The sequence below is a fragment of the Engystomops pustulosus genome, chromosome 3, assembly GCF_040894005.1.
Source record: "Engystomops pustulosus chromosome 3, aEngPut4.maternal, whole genome shotgun sequence".
NCBI classification, from domain to species: domain Eukaryota; kingdom Metazoa; phylum Chordata; class Amphibia; order Anura; family Leptodactylidae; genus Engystomops; species Engystomops pustulosus.
This window is the reverse complement of record NC_092413.1, coordinates 232,852,088-232,876,752: the sequence shown is the minus strand read 5'-3', so window position 1 is coordinate 232,876,752 and position 24,665 is coordinate 232,852,088. Positions and strand designations below refer to the sequence as shown.

Sequence of the window (24,665 nt, the reverse complement as noted above, 5' to 3'; positions counted from 1 at the left end):
TCTCAGCTTCACTTGTACACTGTCATATAGACATAGGATCAACCTTGACCACCCTCCCTTTCCTGAACCCATGTTAACATGTACTGGTATCAATGTGCCAGCCGGTCCAGCTGCTATCCCTATTAAGACCACCACAGGAGTAAGCGGCCTTGCAAACTCTTAGCAGCGAAGTCCAGATCCCTGTACAGGGGTTAAATGGTGAATACCAAAGAAGTCCAGGGATAACACCCTCAGTGTGTGGCCCAAATCCAAACCAATTGTATAACACAGTGGGTTCACAACTCGCTGCACGTTACAGTAACCTGTATCAAAGACCCATGAGTTAGTGGTAATGGTACCCAAAGCATAGTCATCCCTTAAGTTGGGGATTGTAAGATCTGAGGGACTGGAGCCTCATGGTGCCTATCTAGGTTAGGTCAGTAGCTGAATGCACCCAAAGGCACATAACAACAACTCTGGGAAATTTAGCAGCAAACTAAAGAGCCTGATGAAGGAGTGATATCTCAGCCTGGGGAGGCAGATAACAAAACAGCAGCATCGGGGGACCAGTTTTATTTTCTAAAAATAATGGGTTATTATTGTTATAAGTCCCAGCAGGTAAAACTGTTGGGATTGGCTTACAGACAAGGTATTCTCCTGATGAATGTGGATTGTTTAAGCAGAAAATTTGTAACATTTTTAAGAATGATAAGAATTGAACTTCCCCTTTAAGTCAGACACATAATGAAACCAAATACATGAAGTGAGAGTAACAGAAAGTGAAAGTAAATCCTGGCAGACACTGTCATCTCAGGGTTTCTGCTTCCTCTGAGCTCAGTTGTGACACACAGCCGGAGGTTATACTCTGGTATCTCTACACTGCTGGATTTTTAGTCCCGTGAATCTTCAGTAAATCATCAGCTGCTTCTCTTGGATTGTGAGACGGATTCTCCACATCTGTGAGTCATAGATATCATGTATATCCATTGTGTTTTGGATCAGTCCATCCTCTATTACATTAGAAGGCTGGGTGATGAGCTCATCAGTAGAGATGTGTTGGTTTAGCCAAATTTATGTAGCTAAGCATATCTTGTAGAAGAGGCTTTAGAGCCTGTAGCACAGGAAAGGCTGTAGAGTGAGAGATTTTGAAGAGCAGGAGAGACTGTGAAGCAGGAGAGGCTGTAGAGCAGGAGAGGCTAAAAGCGGGAGAGGCTGTAGAGTGGGAGAGGCTGTAAAGCAGGAGATGCTGTAGAGCAGGAGGGGCTGTAGAGCAGGAGAGACTGTAGAGCAGGAGAGACTGTAGAGCAGGAGAGGCTGTAGAGCAGGAGAGACTCTAGAGCGGGAGAGGCTGTAAAGCAGGAGAGGCTGTAGAGCAGGAGAGACTGTAGAGCAGGAGAGGCTGTAGAGCAGGAGATGCTGTAAAGCAGGACAGACTGTAGAACAGGAGAGGCTGTAGAGCGGGAGAAGCTGTAGAGCAGGATAGGCTGTAGAGCAGAAAATGTTGCGGTTTGTGCATCTATGATGCATAATGAGCGTTTGTAGGCGCTAGGAAGCTATAATTGCTCAGTTTAAAAGATATATATATAATTTATTGGTACATAGTTGTAACAATTTAAAAATTAGATAAAATGGAATAAAATAAATAAATAAATAAATAAATAGAACTGCGCGTTTCGCGCTCGAACTGAGCGCTTCCTCTGGTTCATAAATTGTGTATGGGATGAGTGTCAGATTTATAGTGTCTGGTAGATGATCATCTTCACAGGTGACCACTTCCGGTTGTCAGGTGTAGTGCGATCACCTGTCATTTTGTTCATTTCAAAATACTTGAAGAATATTATTATTGATAAGTAGTCCTTGGAAATGGATACAATGTAGGGAATGTGCAAGGGAATATGATGTAATAATTTACCATAACGGTGTTTTAGGTAGTAGCTCGTTTTTGACAGGTTTGGAACTACAAGTAAGGAAGTGGTGGAGGGACAAAAAGGAGGCTTGATGCTCGGAACTACAAGTACGGATGCCGATAGGTGTCAAAAAGGTAATGTGTTCAAGAGATGAATAGAAGGTCCGCGACGATCTGGGGAACTAATGGTTTAGGAGAAGATCTATAAGCATTGTTCCTTGTTTTGTTGTAAGTGCTCTTATGCTTGTTTTGTGTGGAGAGTTTTGTATTGTATTGTCTCACTATATATTTAATTTGTATCGAAAAAACCACCGTAGATAGTTTTTTTCGAGGATGGGCACTGATTGTATATAGTGTCTTATAACGATGAATGTTTTGAAGGTAGAGGAATAAGGTAGATTAAATTAGATAGTGAGAAAGTGAGAAAGTGGTAATGCCTGTCTTGTTATAAGATGGTTTCACTTACTTCGTTAAGCCCATCGGGCGTTAATGTGTTTAGTTTAAAAATCCAATATACTTCTCGTTTGCATAGCATCTGAAAGCGGTTAGGAATTGTGTTAGGGACGTGATCTATTGGCATAATGGTGATGGGAAATGATGCTTTAGGGTGGTGTAGAGCACAGTGTTTGGATACTCCTTGTAGGAGGAAGTTTTTCTTAATGTTTTCACGGTGTTTGTTTAGACGGTTCCGTAGGGTTTGGACTGTTCTGCCCACATATTGTAGTTGGCATATGTTGCATTTTATCAGGTAAATTACATATCTACTGTTACAAGACATTTTGTTTTTAATAGGGAATTCTTCTCCTGTGTTGGTGCATGTGAAAACAGAGCCTGTTCTGATGGACTTTGATGAACAGGCAAAAACGCTACAAAAACGATTCACAGAAAAAGGATACTCACAATATCTCCTAAAAAATGCATACCAACGAGTAAGACCCTTGAAACAGATAGAATGTGTAACAAACAAAGATGTGACTGTGAAGGAAAACAACTCCTGTCACAAAATGAATTTCATTACAAGATTTAACGATAAATCTAACGATATTAAAAGCATTATGCAAAAGCATTGGCATATATTACAGAGTGATACGTATCTAAGGGATCTACTTCCCAAACAGCCGAATATAACATATAGAAAATCCGCCACCATCAAAAATATACTAGCCCCCAGTATCCTACGGCAAAACAGAAGAAAAAAGACACATAAAGAAAGAGGATACGTAAACAAATGTGGAAAATCTAAATGTTTATGCTGCCAGTCCATCAGAACAGGCTCTGTTTTCACATGCACCAACACAGGAGAAGAATTCCCTATTAAAAACAAAATGTCTTGTAACAGTAGATATGTAATTTACCTGATAAAATGCAACATATGCCAACTACAATATGTGGGCAGAACAGTCCAAACCCTACGGAACCGTCTAAACAAACACCGTGAAAACATTAAGAAAAACTTCCTCCTACAAGGAGTATCCAAACACTGTGCTCTACACCACCCTAAAGCATTTCCCATCACCATTATGCCAATAGATCACGTCCCTAACACATTTCCTAACCGCTTTCAGATGCTATGCAAACGAGAAGTATATTGGATTTTTAAACTAAACACATTAACGCCCGATGGGCTCAACGAAGTAAGTGAAACCATCTTATAACAAGACAGGCATTACCACTTTCTCACTTTCTCACTATCTAATTTAATCTACCTTATTCCTCTACCTTCAAAACATTCATCGTTATAAGACACTATATACAATCAGTGCCCATCCTCGAAAAAAACTATCTACGGTGGTTTTTTCAATACAAATTAAATATATAGTGAGACAATACAATACAAAACTCTCCACACAAAACAAGCATAAGAGCACTTACAACAAAACAAGGAATAATACTTATAGATCTTCTCCTAAACCATTAGTTCCCCAGATCGTCGCGGACCTTCTATTCATCTCTTGAACACATTACCTTTTTGACACCTATCGGCATCCGTACTTGTAGTTCCGAGCATCAAGCCTCCTTTTTGTCCCTCCACCACTTCCTTACTTGTAGTTCCAAACCTGTCAAAAACAAGCTACTACCTAAAACACCGTTATGGTAAATTATTACATCATATTCCCTTGCACATTCCCTACATTGTATCCATTTCCAAGGACTACTTATCAATAATAATATTCTTCAAGTATTTTGAAATGAACAAAATGACAGGTGATCGCACTACACCTGACAACCGGAAGTGGTCACCTGTGAAGATGATCATCTACCAGACACTATAAATCTGACACTCATCCCATACACAATTTATGAACCAGAGGAAGCGCTCAGTTCGAGCGCGAAACGCGCAGTTCTATTTATTTATTTATTTATTTATTTTATTCCATTTTATCTAATTTTTAAATTGTTACAACTATGTACCAATAAATTATATATATATCTTTTAAACTGAGCAATTATAGCTTCCTAGCGCCTACAAACGCTCATTATGCATCATAGATGCACAAACCGCAACATTTTCTGAACCTTGGAGTTTTTCCCATGGAAAAAGAATAAACCCCAGGAGCGTGGCTGCAAGGAGACGCTAACGGAAAAAAACACTAAACGCTGTTCAGAGTTGTGCCTGTCAGCACAACTCGACAAGGTTAGTAGCCTTACCATTATCTATTTTGAAACCAACCTGAGGATACTACACCATAGGAGCTCCCCTCCTTCTTCCTTACTATTGTTTCAGGCTGTAGAGCAGGAGAGACTAGAGCAGGAGAGGCTGTAGAGCATGAGAGACTGTAGAGTGGGAGAAGCTGTAAAGCAGGAAAGGCTGTAGAGCAGGAGAGACTGTAGAGCAGGAGAGGCTGTAGAGCAGGAGAGGCTGTAGAGCAGGAGATGCTGTAGAGCAGGAGAGACTGTAGAGCGGGAGAGGCTGTAAAGCAGGAGAGGCTGTAAAGCAGGAGAGGCTGTAGAGCAGAAGAGGCTGTAGAGTGGGAGAGGCTGTAGAGTGGGAGAGGCTGTAGAGTGGGAGAGGCTGTAAAGCAGGAGATGCTGTGAAGCAGGAGAGGCTGTACAACAGGAGAGGCTGTAAAGCAGGAGATGCTGTGAAGCAGGAGAGGCTGTACAACAGGGGTGGTTGTAGAACAGGAGAGGCTGTAGAGCAGGAGAGACTGTAGAGCAGGAAAGACTGTAGAGCAGGAGAGGCTGTAAAGCGGGAGACGCTCTAGAGAATGAGAGGCTGTAGAGTGGGAGAGGATGTAAAGGAGGAAAGGCTGTAGAGCAGGAGAGACTGTAGAGCGGGAGAGGCTGTAAAGCAGGAGAGGCTGTAGAACAGGAGAGACTGTAGAGCAGGAAAGGCTGTAGAGTGGGAGAAGCTGTAGAGCAGGAGAGACTGTAGAGAATGAGAGACTATAGAGTGGGAGAGGCTGTAGAGCAGGAGGGGCTGTAGAGCAGGAGAGACTGTAGAGCGGGAAAGGCTGTAGAGCGGGAAAGGCTGTAGAGCAGGAGAGGCTGTAGAGCGGGAAGAGACTGTAGAGCGGGAGAGACTGTAAAGCAGGAGAGGCTGTAGAGCAGGAGAGACTGGAGAGCAGGAGAGGCTGTAGAGCAAGAGATGCTGTAGAGCAGGAGAGACTGTAGAGCATGAGAGACTGTAGAGCGGGAGAGGCTGTAGAGCAGGAGAGGCTGTAGGGCGGGGGAGGCTGTAGAGCAGGAGAGGCTGTAGAGCCGGAGAGACTGTAGAGCGGGAAAGGCTTTAGAGTAGGGGAGGCTGTAGAGCAGGAGAGACTGTAGAGCAGGAGAGACTGTAAAGCAGGAGATGCTGTAGAGTGGGAGAGGCTGTAGAGCAGGAGAGGCTGTAGAGCAGGAGAGGCTGTAGAGCAGGAGAGACTGTAGAGCAGGAGAGGGTGTAGAGCAGGAGAGGATGTAGAGTGGGAGAGGCTGTAGAGCGGGAGAGGCTGTAGAGCAGGAGAGACTGTAGAGTGGGAGAGGCTGTATAACAGGAGAGGCTGTAAAGCAAGAGAGGCTGTAGAGCAGTAGAGGCTGTAGAGCAGGAGAGGCTGTAGAGTGGGAGAGGCTGTAGATTGGGAGCGGCTGTAGAGTGGGAGAGGCTGTAGAGAAGGAGAGGATGTAGAGCAGGAGAAACTGTAGAGCAGGAGAGGCTGTAGAGCAGGAGAGGATGCAGAGCAGGAGAGACTGTAGAGCAGGAGAGGCTGTAGAGCAGGAGGGGTTGTAGAGCAGGAGGGGCTGTAGAGCTGGAGAGGCTGAAGAGCAGGAGAGACTGTAGTGCGGGAGAGGCTGTAGAGCATGAGAGACTGTAAAGTGGGAGAGGCTGTAGAGCATGAGAGACTGTAAAGTGGGAGAGGCTGTAGAGCAGGAGAGGCTGTAGAGCAGGAGGGGCTGTAGAGCAGGAGAGGCTGTAGAGCAGGAGAGGCTGCAGAGCAGGAGAGGCTGTAGAGCAGGAGGGGCTGTAGAGTGGGAGAGACTGTAGAGTAGGAGAGACTGTAGAGCAGGAGAGGCTGTAGAGCATGAGAGACTGTAGAGTGGGAGAGGTTATAGAGCTGGAGAGACTATAGAACAGGAGAGACTGTAGAGCAGTAGAGGCTGCAGAGCAGGAGAGGCTGTAGAGGGGGAGAGGCTGTAGAGTGGAAGAGGCCAAGACACAGACTAATTGGGGCTCATTTACTGCGATTACAAATATTTCTCTTTTGCCCTGAATTGCCCAGGGTTTTTGTCGCACGTGATCGGATTGTGGCGCATCAGCGCCGGCTTGCAAGCGAAAGTAATCGGGGGCGTGGCCGTCGGACAACCCGACGGATTCGGACAATCCGCGGAATTTAAAAACGAAATTGTGTCACAATATCAAGCACTCACATGCATAAGGAAGAAGCAGGTGAACTCAGCACAGAAGCGACACATGCAGGAAATTGGGCGCACAATCTTAGTGAATCACGGGAGCTCCGAATCGTCGTCTGACAATGCACCGTGGGATCGCGACAGAACCGGGTAAGCAAATCTGCCCATTATCTTTACCAATCTCCTTCAGAAGATGGCAGATGTGTGGACACTGGACTCGAGAAAGTTGTGGTGAAAAGATAATAATAAATTCTGATAGATAGTATGGAGCAGTCCTAGGGGATTTTCAGGTTTCCAAAAGTGAGAAAATAACTATTTCTTTTTCTGAACACTGTTCGCTGCTGCTATTATATAGAGTCCACTCTCTGACTTGTGATTTCCTCATCTCGAGCACCTCTGTCCAGTGTTACAGGAAACCAGTTATACAATGTTTTCTAATGAAATATGGGTGGAGTTTTCAGAGGGAACTAAGTTCTTCATTATTCCTGGTCCCCAGGGCTGTAGTCTATGAGATCTTGTGTCTGACTCCTAGTAATGGTAATAACATTTTATCACTTCAGGTAAAGATGGGACCAGCGATCCTGACCTCCCTTAGTCTGTTGAGCTGTGTCCTGACTGTGACACCTCTCGACCAACAGCAAGTGGGAAGAATCACAAACTACATTGAGCAAAACATCTTTAAGTAAGTAGATGACACAAATGTGGACATACAGGTACTGAATAGCCTAGGTGCATTATTAAGCAGAATAGTGAGTGCAGCTTTGCAAAATAATACAGGATGTAACTCAGGATCAGTACAGGATAAGTAATGTCATGTATGTACACAGTGACTGCACCAGCAGCAGAATAGTGCGTGCAATCTCATTCTGCTGTGTGCTACTGAAGGGTGTGGTTGTGTGCTGCTGAGCTCCTGCACCACCTGGTGGAAGATCAATCCACCCAGGCCTGCTCTCTCCTCCCCAGGGAGGGAGTGGGTTCTGTGGGATGAATCCTGCAGGAAAATCCCAGGCTTCTGCCTCCCGGACCAGGCCGGCGGGGGGCAGGAGAAACCAGTTACCGGCCAAAGCGGAGGGGGTAAGAAGATCTGCCCGGAGCCAAGGACGCAGCGATGTGACCTCGGCTGCCACCCCCAAGACCCAGGGAAGCCGCAATGTCTCCGGAACACAGAAGATCAAGGCAAGTGACATCAGCCTGAGTGCTCCTCCTGGAAAACTGGATGTGTGTGCGGGAAAGCTGGGTGGTTCAGCTGGAAAGCTGGGTGCTCACGGAGGTGTGCAAAAAGCATGGGGTGATCTTAAGGCCCGGGAGTCTGCTTCCATCTATGGCTCCCGGATTGCTGAGCACCTCCGTGAGTACGAGGAAGCTGGAAAAGCGCTGAGGAGGCTCCAGGAGGAGATAAGGGAGACCTTGGCCCTAGCGGGGGTGGCCACTAAGAAGAAAAAGTCTGATTTTCTTACCACCATAGACAGACTAAAAGCCGAGGTCACCGCTCTGCAGGAGAAGCGACATCTAATCCGCGAGCACAGCGGTCCGTTCCGTGAAAAGTTGGAGAATGATGCCCGGTTTGATGACATGCGCCAGGAGCAGTTAAGAAAACTGAAGGGGCTTCAGATCCAGGCGGATGATGGCGATGATGAGGAGGATGAGGAAGACCTGCCGTGTCCGTCTGGTGGCCTGCACCAACACCAGCAGGCCTTGCACGACAGGCTGCCTGCGGAGCAAGCGCCATTACCATCAGGCTGCGGCTCTGCCAACCTGGAGGAGGAAAGTGATGACAGCGGCCAGGGGGGGGGCGCTAATGGCTCAGATCCGACAGCTTGAGTCCCCAGTTCACCTCCAGAACTTTTCCTTTGGTGATGATATCCCGAGTGACGACCAAAAGAGGAAGAAGACGAGACCCAAGAAGACCAAGGCGTCTCAGGAGGTGAATCTGGTGTTTCGTCCCCTCCCTGTTTCCTCCGGGCGGGCAGCAGTGTCAGCCTGTCGTGTAGGCCCCGTTACCCAGCCCAGCACGAATCCTGCAGTGGACTCGGTGCCAGGGTGCGGGGAGATTGCAAAGCCACGTTCCATCATGGCGCAGAGCACCAGCCTTGTTTGCAGTAGCAAGGATGGTGCAGGGAAGGCATCGGCCGAAAGGCCGGACAGTGAGGGCGATCCAGCAGGTCCTGGTACTGTGCGCTGCCCCCCAGTGGGAGGGGGGGTGGCCCGGTGCCAGGGGCAGTGGCGGTGGCTCCTGTGGCCCCTAGCACTGTGGCTGCATCTAGCTCCGGTGAGCAGCGGCAGTGTGATGGGGCTGCTGGGGCTTGTGGTGCAGCGCCTCCCAAGCATCCTGCAGAGAAAGGCGCAGGAAAAGTGTTGTTTTGCATTGGATCATCAGACCCTGGAGAGGGCACAAAAAGACTGTCCGGAGTCTGCAAGGGCAAGTGGCCTCTTGCATCCAGCGAGCAGCAGAGCAGAAATATTTAAAAAACTACTGGACAACAAGGGGTTAATGCCAATGAGGCAGAGGGCACCTTTAAGATCGGGGTTGGAGCTGCCTCTTCTCAGGCTGTATTACCCACAACTGGGCCCGGAGCTGCCCGTAGGAATGTGGTTCGTCTTCGCTGGAGGGTCAGTGATGCATGCCCACCCAGGTCAAGGGTGGTGGAGCTCCTCCTGAGGATGAACTTCAGGGCTAGTGACATCTTTGCCCTGATACATCCTTATGGTACTCCGGAGTTTGATGTCAGCTTTGTTCGGCCGGAGGGCTTAGAGCTCTTCTGGTCGAATTATGAGCTGGCAAAGAACGAGCCCGCATGGCGAGACTTTGCTGTGCAAGCAGTGTCTCGCCAAAACGCAGTCAAGAAGGTGACCGTTTTGACCCGTAACGAGTCACTTTCTTGCATGGACATCATGACTTGGCTAAGTCGTTATGGCGAAGTAGTTCAGGTACCTCAGAAAAACCGCGATGAATTTGGCATTTGGTCTGGAGCCTGGACCTTCATGATGAAGTTGAAGTGTTCAGGCGGCACAGTCGCCCACATTCCTTCTTCAGCCTTTCTTGGACGGGACAGAATCCTGATTTTCTACCAGGGGCAGCCGAAGGTCTGTCACAGGTGGGGTGACCCCACACACTTTAGCGCCAGCTGCCAAGTGCAGAAGTGCGCTTTGTGTGGTGGGCTAGGTCATCTCGCTGCATCCTGTAAGGACATTAGGTGTAACCTGTGTGGTGAGCTCGGACACCCTTTCAGCCGTTGTCCTCGCTCCTTTGCCAATGCGTTTGTGACCCCAGTGGAGGAGAGCCATGAGGTTGCTTCTGCTGGGGAAGGTACCAGCAGAGGTGGAGGAGCTGAGGGGCCTGTGAAGAAAAGTAAGAATAAGTCACCTTCTCAGTTGAGGCGGCTTGAAGCCAGACAAAAAGGGAGAGAACTGGGGAAGCCTCAGGTTGCTGGGGTGACCCTGGGTCCTTCCTCAGAGGCTGGTCATGCTACTGAGGCCCTGAGGGATGATGAGTTGGATGAGGAGGTCAGGAGGATGGAGCGCGAGAAAGGTGCCATGTCCTCCACGTCCTCTCAGTATGAGAGTATGGATGAGGATAACAGGATTTGGCTAGAAAATAAGCGCAAGCAGAAAAAGAAAAAGCGCGGTGTATCTAAGGTACCTAAGGAAGGGAAAACTTCCTCCCCTCTGGTTGAGCTTTCCAACCGGTTCCTCACCCTCGATGAGATCGCCTCCTCGGAAGGAGAGGCTGAGGGTGGGGTTCTGGAGGTGGCGGCGAAGCAGCCTACAGGGGGCGCCGAGTCTCTATCCTCTGGGGAAGCTGGGTCCTCAGAGTGGGAGACTGACTCAGAGTCAGGAGACAAGGACGAGGGAGAGGGTGGCCCGGGTGGGTCCTTGGGGTCCAATTATAACATGGACACCACAATTTCATTAAAAAGAAGTTGCCCTAAATCTGATGGGAAAAAAGAAAGGGGATCATCGTCAGAGGAGAGTCGGGGGAGGGGAAGCAATAAGAAAAAAGCTGTTTAACTCAATCACTCATGATGGCGGCACCCACTCCGTTGACGCTGGCGTCCATTAATGTCGCCAGCATTAAGTCTGATGCGGCTAGATTTGCGGCCTTTGATTTTCTCGGCCGTGTTGAAGCCGACATTTTATTTTTGCAGGAGACCAGGCTGCCAGATTTGGCGGCCGTGTTTAAAGCTAAGAGGGAATGGAGACACGGGCCTTCCTATTGGTCTCTTGCGGCCGAGCCGTATAGCGGAGTTGCGGTCCTCTTTACCGCACCGGTAGAATGCCGACGAGTTATTGAGTTAGAAATGGGGAGGTGCCTGATCCTGGATGTCCTCATGAAGGGACAAGAACTTCGCCTAATTAATATCTATGGTCCCCAGTCCAAGTGGGACAGGAAGTGTCTCTTTATGAGGATCTACCTTTTTACAAGTCGGCAGGTGGTCTTTGGAGGGGACTTCAATGCTGTCACGAGGTCCCAGGATAGGGGAGGTTCCAGAGACAAGCTGACTTATGATAGCGTCGCTCTTAATAGCATAGCCAGTGAGGCTCGCCTGGTGGATGTCCACATCCGGCACACCCCAGGCCACGCGGGGTTCACCTATTATAGGGGTAGCTGTAGGTCTAGAATAGACAGGTTTTATTTAAAGGAGGAAGCCATTTCTTCAGCAGTGTCCGTTGTTGAGGTGGAGTTCTCCGACCACTGTCTAATTTTGTTTTCTCTGAATGTTACAGAGACCCCCCGGATGGGTAGAGGCTACTGGAAGCTCAATTCGTCTCTCCTGGAAGAAGCAGAGATAAGACAATCCTTTGAGGACTTTCTTCAGAGCCAGGTACCATTGCTGGGCCTTTGTAGCAGTAAGTCAGAGTGGTGGGAGATGCTCAAGAAAAGGGTGGCGAGATTCTTCCGCCAGCTCTCGAGCCTCAGGAGCCTGGACAGGTACCGCCTGTATCAGGGCCTGAGGAGGAAACTCGAGCATCTCGTCTCGACTGGAGGTAGTCGTGAGGACATCTCCAGAGTGAAATCCTTGCTGAAGAGGTGTCAGTACGATAGACACGCATCTTTGGTTTTTGAGAGGGATTACGGGAAATACCGCTCGCCCGACCCTTACAGAAACTGCAAGATGTCAGTGAATGGTAAAGTTGTCACAGGACTGGTTGACAGTACGGGATCCCTGAAAAGGTCCAGATCAGGGATTCTGGAGGTCGTCAGATCCTTCTACTCGCACCTCTTGGGCAGGAAGGATCTAGATCGGGATGTGATGTCGACTTTCCTGGCTGAAACTGTCCCTGAGCCAGGAGTAGACCCCTCTCTTGATGTTTTGACAGAGATGATCAGGGAAGAGGAAGTCAGCCGGGCGATTGAAGGGCTCGCCCTCAAGAAATCGCCAGGTCCGGATGGCTTAACATCTGAGTTTTATAAGACCTTTAAGGACGCCTTGGTTCCCCTCTTGATTGAGGTATTCAATGAGTGTCTTTCCTCGGGCGCTCTGCCGAAGTCAATGAGGAGGTCTGCCCTGATCATTCTGTCAAAGGGTAAGGACCGATCTTGTATTGAGAACTGGCGTCCCATAGCGCTTCTCAATACGGACAGAAAGGTTTTGGCAAAGGTGCTGTTTAATCGGCTGGTGCAGTTTGCGCCCCGGCTCCTTTCGGGGACCCAGCACTGCTCTGTTCCAGGCCGCAGTACATTTAGTGCTGTGCTTTGTGTCCGGGAGGCAGTGGAGCAGGGCAGGGCTGGTAACTGGAAGGGGTACTTGCTGTCCTTGGATCAGGCAAAAGCGTTTGATCGGGTTGACCACGAGTACCTCTGGTCTGTCCTTCTGAGGTATGGCCTGCCGGGGGAGTTTGTCAATTGGCTAAAGGTTTTGTACGCAGGGGCAGAGAGTTTCCCGCTTGTGAACGGTTGGATTGGCCGCTCTTTTGAGGTCGGGTCTGGTGTTCGCCAGGGTTGTCCTCTGAGCCCACTCTTATACGTGTTCGCGATTGACCCATTCCTTAGGAGGGTTGATCGTGGGCCGTTGGTGGGAGTCGGGATGGACCAGGCGGCACCGGAAGCCACTCTAAGGGTGGTAGCGTATGCCGATGATGTCACCGTTTTTGTGTCCTCGAGAGGGAAGGCGCAATGGGTGATGTCAGAGGTTGACCGCTACTCAGAGGCTTCTGGGTCCAAGATCAACCGGGATAAGTGTGAGAGTCTCTGGCTGGGAGAGGGGGATCCAGGCTTTGATCTCCCGGACACTCTTCCAGGGCCCCAAGACTCTGCCAAAGTTCTCGGCATCGAATTTGGCCAGGGGGATTACCCCATGCAAAACTGGGATGGCAGGCTTAAGATCGCCGCCCAGAAGGTGGACCAGTGGAAGGGTTGGTCTTTGACCCTCAGGGAAAGGGTGAACTTGATTAAAATTTACCTGCTCCCATTGCTGATATATCTGGGCAGTGTGTGCATGTTGCCAGAACCCCTCTGGACTCGAGTGTACAGTCTGTTCTTCCAGCTGTTATGGGGGAATAGGCTGAACCTAATCAAGAGGGAGGTTACTTACCGCACGAGGAGACAAGGAGGGTTGTGTATGGTCAACCCTGTGGTGTTCCTAGTGAATACCTTTCTTAAGATCAATATCGCAAACCTCTGGAAAGAGAGGGCTCCTCCGTGGGTATACTCCTGCAGGGGATGGTTTCGGCCTTTCTTCCAGGAATGGGAGACAGGAGGGCGAGTGAAGGATCTCCGTACACCACATGGGCATCTTCCGGCTTACGCTACCCCGGTTCTGAAGGTAATTCGCCGGTGGGGTCTGGGAATGTGGGAGATCAGGACCATGTCGAGGAAACTCCTTGACAAAAGGGTTCTGTTGACCCATTTCCAGAAGCCTCTGGCCCTCAGGGATTGCCCAAGTCGGGATCTGGGGGTGGGTTTAGGTCTTTTGAATTCCATCAGGATCCCCTTGAAGTTTTGGGACTTGACTTGGCGCTGCTTCCATGGAAAGCTGTGTGTGAGGGACAATCTGAAGTGTAGGAGCTCTGAGGAAAGGGGTTGTCCCCGGGAGGAGTGCGGTGGCCTGCTGGAGAGCATGGACCACTTCCTGCTTCAGTGCCCCTTTAACACAGAGGTGTACAACCGGGTGGGCGCTTCCCTACATTGGCCCGGGTTGGCCGGTCTCTCCTATGCGGAGTGGGCCTATGGAGCATTCAGAGGCCTGGGTGGCCGGGACCGCTGCACGTTATTCCTAGTTAGCCTAGTGGTCAGGTACCACACGTGGAACGCACGGTGTTTAGTATCGACGCAGCGTAAAATCCTCCCGGTGAATGAGGTGGTTAGGAACATTCTGGGTGACCTGGTGAAGGTGCGCTCTCTGGAGTATGAGAGGCTGGGCACGGGGAGGGCCTCTCTCCTTTGGAGGGGGTTCTCCTTTAGTGTCCCTTAGTCTGTCATCTCCTCTCCTGGTGTTGGGCTGAAGCTGACACTGTAGATTTTTGTTTTGTATCTGAGGTTATAGTGATGTAGGGCTTGCAGGCGCCGAACCTGGGCTTTATGTGGTTGGTTTGTTATGTTGATATGTTTAATGTGTTTGTATTTTGTGTACAGTGTGTATTTATGTAGTTATAGTTAATGTGTATATAGCTTGGTTGGTTTTGGGGTGTTGGTGTTAGGGTGTTAGGTTGGGAGGGGGGTGGACGGGATTTGGACAATATGATCCTGGGCACTGGTCTGGACTATATAGCGCGGACTGCGGACTTTGGACGTTAGACCAGTGTCTGGGTGGGAGGGTAATGGGCGTGGGATTTAGTTAGTTTATATTTAATGTTTTTATTTCCTGTTTGTCTTTTTTTGCTGTGTATTCTTTAGTTATTTATGGAAAAAAAAAAAAAATTATTATAAAAAATTATATTAAAAAAAAAAAAAAAAAATTAGGTGGTGGGATTGGGTGAAGGTTTTGTTTTATAATGCTGATTGTGTGGTGTGTGTGTGGCTGGGCCAGGAGATTTTCGTAAGTCTCTTTTAGTTTGTATTATTGTTTTGTTATTAGTATTATTGTTTTGTTTTGCCAGAAGTTATGGCTTGATTTATGTTTATGATTGTTATGTTTTTCATTTTTATATATAAAATAAAAGATTTACAGGATGTAACTCAGGATCAGTACAGGATAAGTAATGTCATGTATGTACACAGTGACTGCACCAGCAGCAGAATAGTGAGTGCAGCTCTGGAGTATAATACAGGATGTAACTCAGGATCAGTACAGGATAAGTAATGTCATGTATGTACACAGTGACTGCACCAGCAGCAGAATAGTGAGTGCAGCTCTGGAGTATAATACAGGATGTAACTCAGGATCAGTACAGGATAAGTAATGTCATGTATGTACACAGTGACTGCACCAGCAGCAGAATAGTGAGTGTAGCTCTGGGGTATAATACAGGATGTAACTCAGGGTCAGTACAGGATAAGTAATGTCATGTATGTACACAGTGACTGCACCAGCAGCAGAATAGTGAGTGCAGCTCTGGTGTATAATACTGGATGTAACTCAGGATCAGTACAGGATAAGTAATGTCATGTATGTACACAGTGACTGCACCAGCAGCAGAATAGTGAGTGCAGCTCTGGGGTATAATACAGAATGTAACTCAGGATCAGTACAGGATAAGTAATGTCATGTATGTACACAGTGATTGCACCAGCAGCAGAATAGTGAGTGCAGCTCTGGAGTATAATACAGGATGTAACTCAGGATTAGAGATGAGCGAACATACTCGTCCGAGCTTGATGCTCGATCGAGCATTAGCGTACTCGTAACTGCTCGTTGCTCGGACGAGTATTTCGCCCGCTCGAGAAAATGGCAGCTCCCGCCGTTTTGCTTTTTGGCGGCCAGAAACAGAGCCAATCACAAGCCAGGAGACTCTGCACTCCACCCAGCATGACGTGGTACCCTTACACGTCGATAGCAGTGGTTGGCTGGCCAGATCAGGTGACCCTGGGATAGACTAGCCGCTGCCCGCGCTGCTCGGATCATTCTCTGTCTGGATGCCGCTAGGGAGAGAGCTGCTGCTGGTCAGGGAAAGCGTTAGGGTGTTCTATTAGCTTACTGTTAGGCAGGAGTGATTCTACAAGAACCCAACAGCCCTTCTTAGGGCTACAATAACGTTATACTTTTTTTTTTTATTTGCTTGTGGCTGGGCTTGCTGGCACTAGTAGTGCAGCTAGTACCATATTGTGAGGAATTAGCAGGGGGACTTGCTACCGTTGTGTTTAGCTCTTAGTGACACACATATCCACCTCAAACACCAAAGTGGGAAAATTTATTAGGGGTTTGATTTCAATTAGGCAGAGTCTGCCAGTTTCTTTTTATTTTACGTTTATTTTTTCATAACTCAGTGTCATCTCATCTGGCATAGCAGTGTGCTTTCATACTTGGCTAGAAAATAGGAGAATCCAAACGGCTTACTTACGCCTACAGTAGCGTTATATATATTTGATTTCTGGTTGATCTGCTGGTGGCTGTCCTTGCTGCAGTGCATCTACTAGCAAATTGTGAGCAATTTGGAGTGAGACTTGCGACCACTTTGTTTTGCGCTTAGTGACGCACATATCCATCGCAAAGACCGAAGTGGGAAAATTTACTAGGGCCCGGGGTTGGATTTCAATTAGGCACAGTCTGCCATTTCCTTTTTTATTTTACGTTTATTTTTTTCATAACTCAGCGTCATCTCATCTGGCATAGCAGTGTGCTTTCATACTTGGCTAGAAAATAGCCATAGCAATAGGATAGCATCGTTTGGTTTTAAAAACTAAAAAACACACAAAAAAAAAAAAAACACAAAAAAAAGTTAAAAAAAAAATTAAAGTTATAACTCTCATTTTCAAAATGTTTAACCCGAGGGCTAGGGGTAGAGGACGAGGGCGGGGACCTGGGCGTCTAACTACTGCAGGGGTCAGAGGCCGTGGTCCTGGGCGGGGTGAGACACCACCTGCTGATGAGGGAGCAGGGGAACGCCGCAGAGCTACACTCCCTAGGTTCATGTCTGAAGTTACTGGGACTCGTGGTAGAGCACTGTTGAGGCCAGAACAGTGCGAACAGGTGATGTCGTGGATTGCCGACAATGCTTCGAGCAATTTGTCCACCAGTCAGTCTTCCACGCAGTCCACCCATGTCACCGAAATTGGCACTCCTCCAGCTCCTGCACCTCAGCCTCCTCCCCCCTAGTCTGCCCCCTCCCAGCAAAATTTGCCATTAGAACCGACATACTCTGAGGAACTGTTTTCTGGACCCTTCCCACAGTCACAAACCACTTGTCCGGTTGCTGATGAGCAATTTTCCGATGCCCAGGTTTTCCACCAGTCGCAGTCTGTGGGTGATGATGACCTTGTTGACGTACTGGAAGAAGTGTGTAAAGAGGTGTCCGACGATGAGGAGACATGGTTGTCAGACAGTGGTGAAGTTGTTGTCAGGGCAGGAAGTCCGAGGGGGGGGCAGACTGAGGGATCGGAGGATGATGAGGTGACAGACCCAAGCTGGGTTGAGAGGCCGGGTGAACACAGTGCTTCTGAGATGGAGGAGAGTCCTCGACCAGAACAGGTTGGAAGAGGCAGTGGTGGGGCCAGACGGAGAGGCAGGGCCAGAGCTGGTGCATCAGCGCCAAATGTGTCAACTAGTGAAGCTCCCGTGGCGAGGGCTCCTGCGGCGAGGGCTAGATTTTCAGAAGTCTGGAGGTTCTTTAAGGAAACACCGGATGACCGACGGACTGTGGTGTGCCACATTTGCCAAACCAGGATCAGCAGGGGTTCCACCACTAATAGCTTAACTACCACCAGTATGCGCAGGCATATGAATGCTAAACACCCCACTCAGTGGCAACAAGCGCGTTCACCTCCGGCCGTGCACACCACTGCTCCTTCCCCTGTGTCAGCTGATAGTCAGCCCCCTGCCCAGGACCCTGCCACAAAAACCCCATCGTCGCCTCCACGATCCTACACAGCATCCACCAGCGTTCAGCTCTCCATACCCCAGACGCTGGAGCGGAAACGCAAATATAGTGCAACCCACCCGCACGCCCAAGCCCTTAATGTGCACATCTCCAGAATGCTAAGCCTGGAGATGCTGCCCTATAGGCTAGTAGAGACCGAGGCCTTTCGCAGCCTCATGGCGGCGGCCGCCCCTCGGTATTCGGTCCCCAGCCGCCACTACTTTTCCCGATGTGCTGTCCCAGCCCTGCACCAGCACGTGTCAGACAACATCATCCGTGCCCTGACCAACGCCGTTTCTGACAAGGTCCACCTGACCACGGACACGTGGACGAGTGCTGCCGGGCAGGGCCACTATATATCGCTGACGGCACATTGGGTTAACTTGGTGGAGGCTGGGACCGAGTCTGACCCTGCGGCTGGTCATATACTGCCGACGCCGAGGATTGCGGGGCCTACCTCGGTCCAGGTGTTTCAGGCCTACTATGCCTCCTCCTCCTCCCACCCCTCCTCCACCTCCTCCTCCGAACGACCATCCGTGGGCATTGCGCCATCAGTCGGTAGCTCTAGGCACAGCAGCAGTGCCGTCGCTAAGCGACAGCAGGCGGTGCTCAAACTGCTGAGCCTAGGCGATAAAAGGCACACCGCCCAAGAACTATTACAGGGCATCACGGCGCAGACTGATCTGTGGCTGGCACCGCTGAACCTGAAGCCAGGCATGGTTGTGTGTGACAACGGCCGTAACCTGGTGGCGGCTCTGCAACTCGGCAGACTGACACATGTGACATGCCTGGCCCATGTGTTAAATCTGATAGTTCAGCGTTTCCTCAAGACATACCCCAATCTGTCTGATTTGCTCACGAAGGTGCGCCGCATCTGTGCGCATTTCAGGAAGTCCAGCACAGATGCTGCCACTCTCAGGGCAGCGCAGCGCCGCCTCCAACTGCCCGCTCACCGACTGTTGTGCGACGTGCCCACGAGGTGGAATTCAACACTGACCATGTTATCCAGAGTTTACCAGCAGCGCCAAGCGATTGTAGACTGCCAGATGTCAACTTCCACCAGAACTGGTAGTCAGGTCAGTCAGCTTCCTCAAGTCTACAATGAGGAGTGGACATGGATGTCTGATATCTGTCAGGTGCTGAGTAACTTTGAGGAGTCAACACAGATGGTCAGTGGCGATGCCGCCATCATCAGCCTCACCATCCCGCTGCTTGGCCTGTTGAAAAACTCTCTGGTCAGCATGAAGTTGGAAGCTTTGCGCTCCTCACAAGAGACTGGGGAAGAAGATTCCCTTGTTGATAGCCAAAGCACCCTTAGGTCTGTTTCTCAGCGCATATCGGAGGAGGTGGCGGAGGATGAGGAGGAAGAGGAGGAGAATGTTGGCGAGACACAAGAGGGGACCATTGTTGAGTCCTTCACTGTTGAGCGTGTATGGGCAGAAGAAGAGGAGTTGGAGGAGTTGGAGGAGGAGGAAATGGATAGTCAGGCCAGTGAGGGGAGTGAATTCTTACGCGTTGGTACTCTGGCGCATATGGCAGATTTCATGCTAGGCTGCCTATCCCATGACCCTCGCGTTCAAAGAATTTATTCCAGCACCGATTACTGGGTGTTCACTCTCCTGGACCCACGGTACAAGCAAAATCTTTCCACTCTCATCCCTGGAGAGGAAAGGAGTGTGAGAATGCATGAATACCAGCAGGCCCTGGTGCACAAGCTGAAACAGTATTTCCCTTCTGACAGCGCTAGCGGCAGAGTGCGTAGTTCTGCGGGACAAGTAGCGAGGGAGAGTAGGCGAGCAGGCAGCTTGTCCAGCAGTGGCAAGGGTACGCTTTACAAGGCTTTTGCCAGCTTTATGTCACCCCAGCAAGACACTGTCACCTGTCCCCAGTCTCGGCAGAGTAGGGCTGATCTTTACAGAAAGATGGTGAGGGAGTACGTAGCTGACCATACCATCGTCCTAAATGATCACACAGCTCCCTACAACTACTGGGTTTCAAAGCTGGACATGTGGCACGAACTGGCGCTGTACGCCTTGGAGGTTCTTGCCTGCCCTGCCGCTAGCGTCTTGTCCGAGCGGGTTTTCTGTGCAGCTGGTGGCATCATCACCGATAAGCGTACACGCCTGTCGACTGACAGCGCTGACAGGCTGACGCTTATCAAGATGAATAAAGCCTGGATTTCTCCTAATTTCCAATCTCCACCAGGTGAAGGAAGCTCAACCTGAATAATTTATCCACTCCTCCTCCTCCTCATTTTCCTCCTTCTCCTCCTCTTTGTACAGTAAAGCAGAGGAAACTGGCTATTTTTTGACAGGGCCCACTGGCTCTAGCTATAGTACTTTATGCATTTAATTTTTCTGGAGGGCCACCGACCCGGTCCTCTGTTTTAAACAATTTTTGGGAGTGCCACATACAGGCACTCAATCTATTCCATTTTTCTGGAGGGCCACCTACCTGCTCCTCTGGTTTGAAAACTTTTTTGGACTGCCACATACAGGCACTCAATCTATTCCATTTTTCTGGAGGGCCACCTACCTGCTCCTCTGGTTTGAAAACTTTTTTGGACTGCCACATACAGGCACTATCCAAATTGAATTGTCTCCATAGCAGCCTCCACACGTTGTCTCCATTGCTACCTCCAAAAGTCGTCCATATAGCTGCCTCTATACATCGTCCCTTTATCAAACGAGGTGTGTCAGGCCGAAATTTGGGTTGTTTTCATGGATTCCACATCAAAGTTGTTAACTTTGTCACCACCCTGCTGTGTTATCCACAAAATACACTGGCAAACTTTTACCATTTACGGATATTATTTCAGCGCTTCTTGCGCAGATGTTTACATTCCCCTCACCCGCCATATCCTAAACTTATAAGAACGCTACTACACTTGATCTTATACAAAAGGTTCTTAGAAGTGCTGTTTGGGGAGTAGCCTAGAGACAGGGGCTTGGATTGGCGAAAGCTCGCCTGGCAGCGGAGCGCCAGCTCCATGCCAAGAACTAACTAACATAGTTTTAACTGCAGCACCTTTAATCTACTACTAGTTCACTGCCTCCATACATGGCCGCCTTATCAAACGTGCTGTGTCAGGCAGAATTTTGGGTTGTTTTCATGGCTTCCACAACAAACTTGTTAACTTTGTCGCCACCCTGCTGTGTAATCCTCAAAATATACTGGCAAACTTTTACCATTTACGGATATTATTTCAGCGCTTCTTGCGCATCTGTTTACATTCCCCTCACCCGCCATATTCCAAACTTATAAGAACGCTACTACACTTAACTTGGTGCAGGCTGGGACCGAGTCTGACCCTGGGGCTGGTCATATACTGCCGACGCAGAGGATTGCGGGGCCTACCTCGGTCCAGGTGTTTTAGGCCTACTATGCCTCCTTCTCCTCCCACCCCTCCTCCACCTCCTCCTCCTCCGAATTACCATCCGTGGGCATGGCGCCATCAGTCGGTAGCTCTAGGCACAGCAGCAGTGCCGTCGCTAAGCGACAGCAGGCGGTGCTCAAACTGCTGAGCCTAGGTGATAAAAGGCACACCGCCCAAGAGCTATTACAGGGCATTCCACATCAAACTTGTTAACTTTGTCGCCACCGTGCTGTGTAAGCCACAAAATATACTGGAAAACTTTTTTCATTTACGGATATTATTTCAGCGCTTCTTGCGCAGATGTTTACATTCCCCTCACCCGCCATATCCCAAACTTATAAGAACGCTACTACACTTGATCTTATACAAAAGGTTCTTAGAAGTGCTGTTTGGGGAGTAGCCTAGAGACAGGGGCTTGGATTGGCGTAAGCTCGCATGGCAGCGGAGCGCCAGCTCCATGCCAAGATCCAACTAACATAGTTTGAACTGCAGCACCTTTAATCTACTACTAGTTCACTGCCTCCATACATGGTCCCCTTATCAAACGAGCTGTGTCAGGCAGAATTTTGGGTTGTTTTCATGGCTTCCATGTTAACTTTGTCGCCACCCTGCTGTGTAATCCACAAAATATACTGGCAAACTTTTATCATGTACCGATATTATTTGAGCGCTTCTTGCTCACCTCCTTTGGTTCCTCTCTACCACCCATTGGTTTGAAGCCTGAGTCCATTTAGGGTATGTCGCCATGCCACTCTCTAGTCTGCCGCTGCTGCCGCTGCCCCTGCATGCCGTCCCCTATAGTGTCAGGGTCAATTATTGGATGTTTTAGATGCTTTCTAGCTTCATTCTGTCACTCTGTCATGGCCATGCTGTTGCCCATAATTTTGGCATAATGGTGCGATTAAGCAGCCTCAGAGGCATCCATGCATGCTGCCCCTGCTGTTTCCTGTCCATTTCCGTGGTGTTTCCATCCTTTTCTGAGGTTCCCAGGTGTTTGGCCAAGCTTCCCTGTGCAGAGCCTTGGTCCCCTTGAAAAATGCTCGAGTCTCCCATTGACTTCAATGGGGCTCGTTACTCGAAACGAGCACTCGAGCATCGGGAAAAGTTCGTCTCGAATAACGAGTACCCGAGCATTTTAGTGCTCGCTCATCTCTACTCAGGATCAGTACAGGATAAGTAATGTCATGTGTATATACACAGTGACTGCACCAGCAGAATAGTGAGTGCAGCTCTGGAGTATAATACAGGATGTAACTCAGGATCAGTACAGGATAAGTAATGTCAGGTATGTACACAGTGACTGCACCTGCAGCAGAATAGTGAGTGCAGCTCTGGAGGATATAAATCAGGCTGTGGCTCATGTATCTATGGAGTAAACTTCACACCATTTTCTCTTCTCCCTTGTAGGGGGTTGCAGGAGCAGTACGCCTATTTTGTAAAATTTTCTACTGACGAATGTAACAAAGGTTTATCAGCTCAGGCCATTAGTGATGCACTGAAAGAGGACAAATCTGCCGGGATACCTGAGAAAGTGCGAAAGAAGGAGATCTATCAGGGAAATCTCATGGTGGCTGCTTCCTATGTGAAAGAAAAAAGGTATGACATCCATTCTGAATCTCGTCTGCTGAATAACCTCCCTGGTTCTACAGAATCTCCCATCAGTAACCTCCTGAAGAAGGCCCCGGTGGCCGGGTGTGTGGTCTTCTTCTCCCTGAACTCTCCTTGTGTCCAGACCTGCACTGATCCCAAGGGGAAGTACAACATCATTGACAAACTCAACAGAGTCAACCTCCCCGCGCCCCAGAGCCGAGCCTTCGCTTACTCCAAGGTTTTTGAGAGGGATAAGAAGAGACCAGAGGATGAAGTCTGGAGAAACTGGGAGGCGCTGAATAATAAAATATCTCTTCACCGCTGCAACGGGAACAACTGCATCAAATGCTTCAATAACGGCGTCAGAGATGCGAAGTGCTACAAGGATTAGTGCAGATTATTAATAAGTGGCTTCCTTGAATCTCTATAGAGAAATATGGCATAAAAATCTTTAATTCTCATATTGAATTTATCCGGTTCCTTTGCCTTTTTAAATTAGCAAATATATTCATGTAAATCAAAGTGCAAATATGACCAAAAGTTTGTCACGCTCCAAATATAACAAGCTCAATAAATTGTATCGCTGGAGTCAGGATCGCAATATCTCTCACATTTTTATTTTAATTCACCTAATGACTAAGAAATGAGCCGATCACTGAGGTCACACATGATGAGGTTATGAGGGTGACTGCAGGGGGGAGGGGAGAAGAGTCACCCCAATGTGTAAGAGAATAGTCTAATTCAGCTACTGCACAACTTTCGGGCATCAGAAATGCATGGAGCTCACACTGATCGCTTCCTGCCAGGAGATTGTGAGCAGAGAGAGAGGCTGCAGATTACAAGCTACAAGGAGATAAGTGATCCGGGGGAAGGGGGAGGCAGGCACATATCTATGAGATGTAACAGTGCTAAAAGTGTAACAGTGTAAAAGTCTGCCTCAGCCTCTGTGTAATCTCTGATCTGTCTCATCTTTCCTTCTATCTGTCAGTGTGTTAGTACAATGTCAGAAGACAGATGAAAGTGTATATACACCTTGTACCCTGATAATCTTACCACATTGTGACCCCACAGAAATAGATGGATAATACAGTAATGTGTTTGCTTAGAGAGGCCCCACCCATACCATGGGATTTTGCACTGAGCAGCCGAGGGAGTGATAGGAACTAAAACAGCAATAACACTGAGTACAATTGTAAAGTAAGGGGTTAAAATGATCTTTATTGTGTTAACATCACTAGGGGATTGAGATGCAAGAATTTTCTTTCGTGGGAAAACCCCTTTAAGGGAAATCTCTCTTTTAAGCCTCCAGCACACAATTGTTTTTTTTTTTTTTCCTGTGGCTTCAAAAGAAAATCTGTAATGGACATTTTTTAGGACTTTGTGTCAACACTATCTCCCCTGTGTCTCCGCAGTGTAGGCCCCTGTGTATTCCTTGTGTCCTCCTTTTTTGTGGATCAAGTAAAAGAATAAAGGTTGTTACCTAGCAACTCACCACAAATACGGACCACACACAGACTTCTATGGGAGCGTAGAGACGTAAACGTGGCCAAGGATAGGACCTGCTCCTCAGGGCCACTAGGCTGAGGAATCCTCCACTGTGTGTATGAGCCCATAGAAATACATAGAGCCATGAAACCTCAGCCGTATCACCTGAGGAAACACCCATCGTGTGCATGATGCCTAAGGAGAACTCTTACATAAATGCTCTTCACCCTTATGGTGGACGTTCTCTTTTTATTTTGGCTACAGCACAGATCACTGTAACCCAAAATAAACAAGCCAAAATTCAAACTAGGAAGAAGAAGAAAAACCTTTAGTGAAAAATAACAAAAACCTAGAATAATGGTTCAACCCTCAGAGTCAAAACAAACAGAAAAAAAGGATAATAATTTTTCAAAAAAAAACCAAAAAATTATTTTTTCTAAGTATAAATATCATACGCAGATTACAAAGAAAAGAGCAAACCACAGTAATTCAGATGAGTACATGTAATATCTCATGGCAGATGGAAACAAGAAATGAAGAATCCAA

The 24,665-nt window shown here is 48.4% G+C and overlaps 1 protein-coding gene across 1 annotated transcript; it reads left to right on the top strand.

Annotated features, from left to right (window-relative positions):
• The first annotated feature begins 783 nt into the window (after positions 1–783).
• On the top strand, positions 784–23,196 carry LOC140120756 (uncharacterized). Its single transcript, XM_072139704.1, has 3 exons — positions 784–938; positions 7,276–7,397; positions 22,452–23,196. Exons 2-3 carry the CDS (start codon positions 7,282–7,284, stop codon positions 23,023–23,025), a joined length of 690 nt encoding a protein of 229 aa, XP_071995805.1. The 5' UTR covers positions 784–938; positions 7,276–7,281; the 3' UTR covers positions 23,026–23,196.
• Positions 23,197–24,665: the final 1,469 nt, after the last annotated feature.

What these genes read in the sequence shown, in the direction of transcription:
- LOC140120756 (XM_072139704.1), top strand. Translation starts at nt 7,282, where the DNA reads ATGGGACCAGCGATCCTGACCTCCCTTAGTCTGTTGAGCTGTGTCCTG. An exon ending in ATTGAGCAAAACATCTTTAA is followed by an intron (nt 7,398 to 22,451) that starts GTAAGTAGATGA and finishes TCTCCCTTGTAG; the next exon opens with GGGGTTGCAGGAGCAGTACG.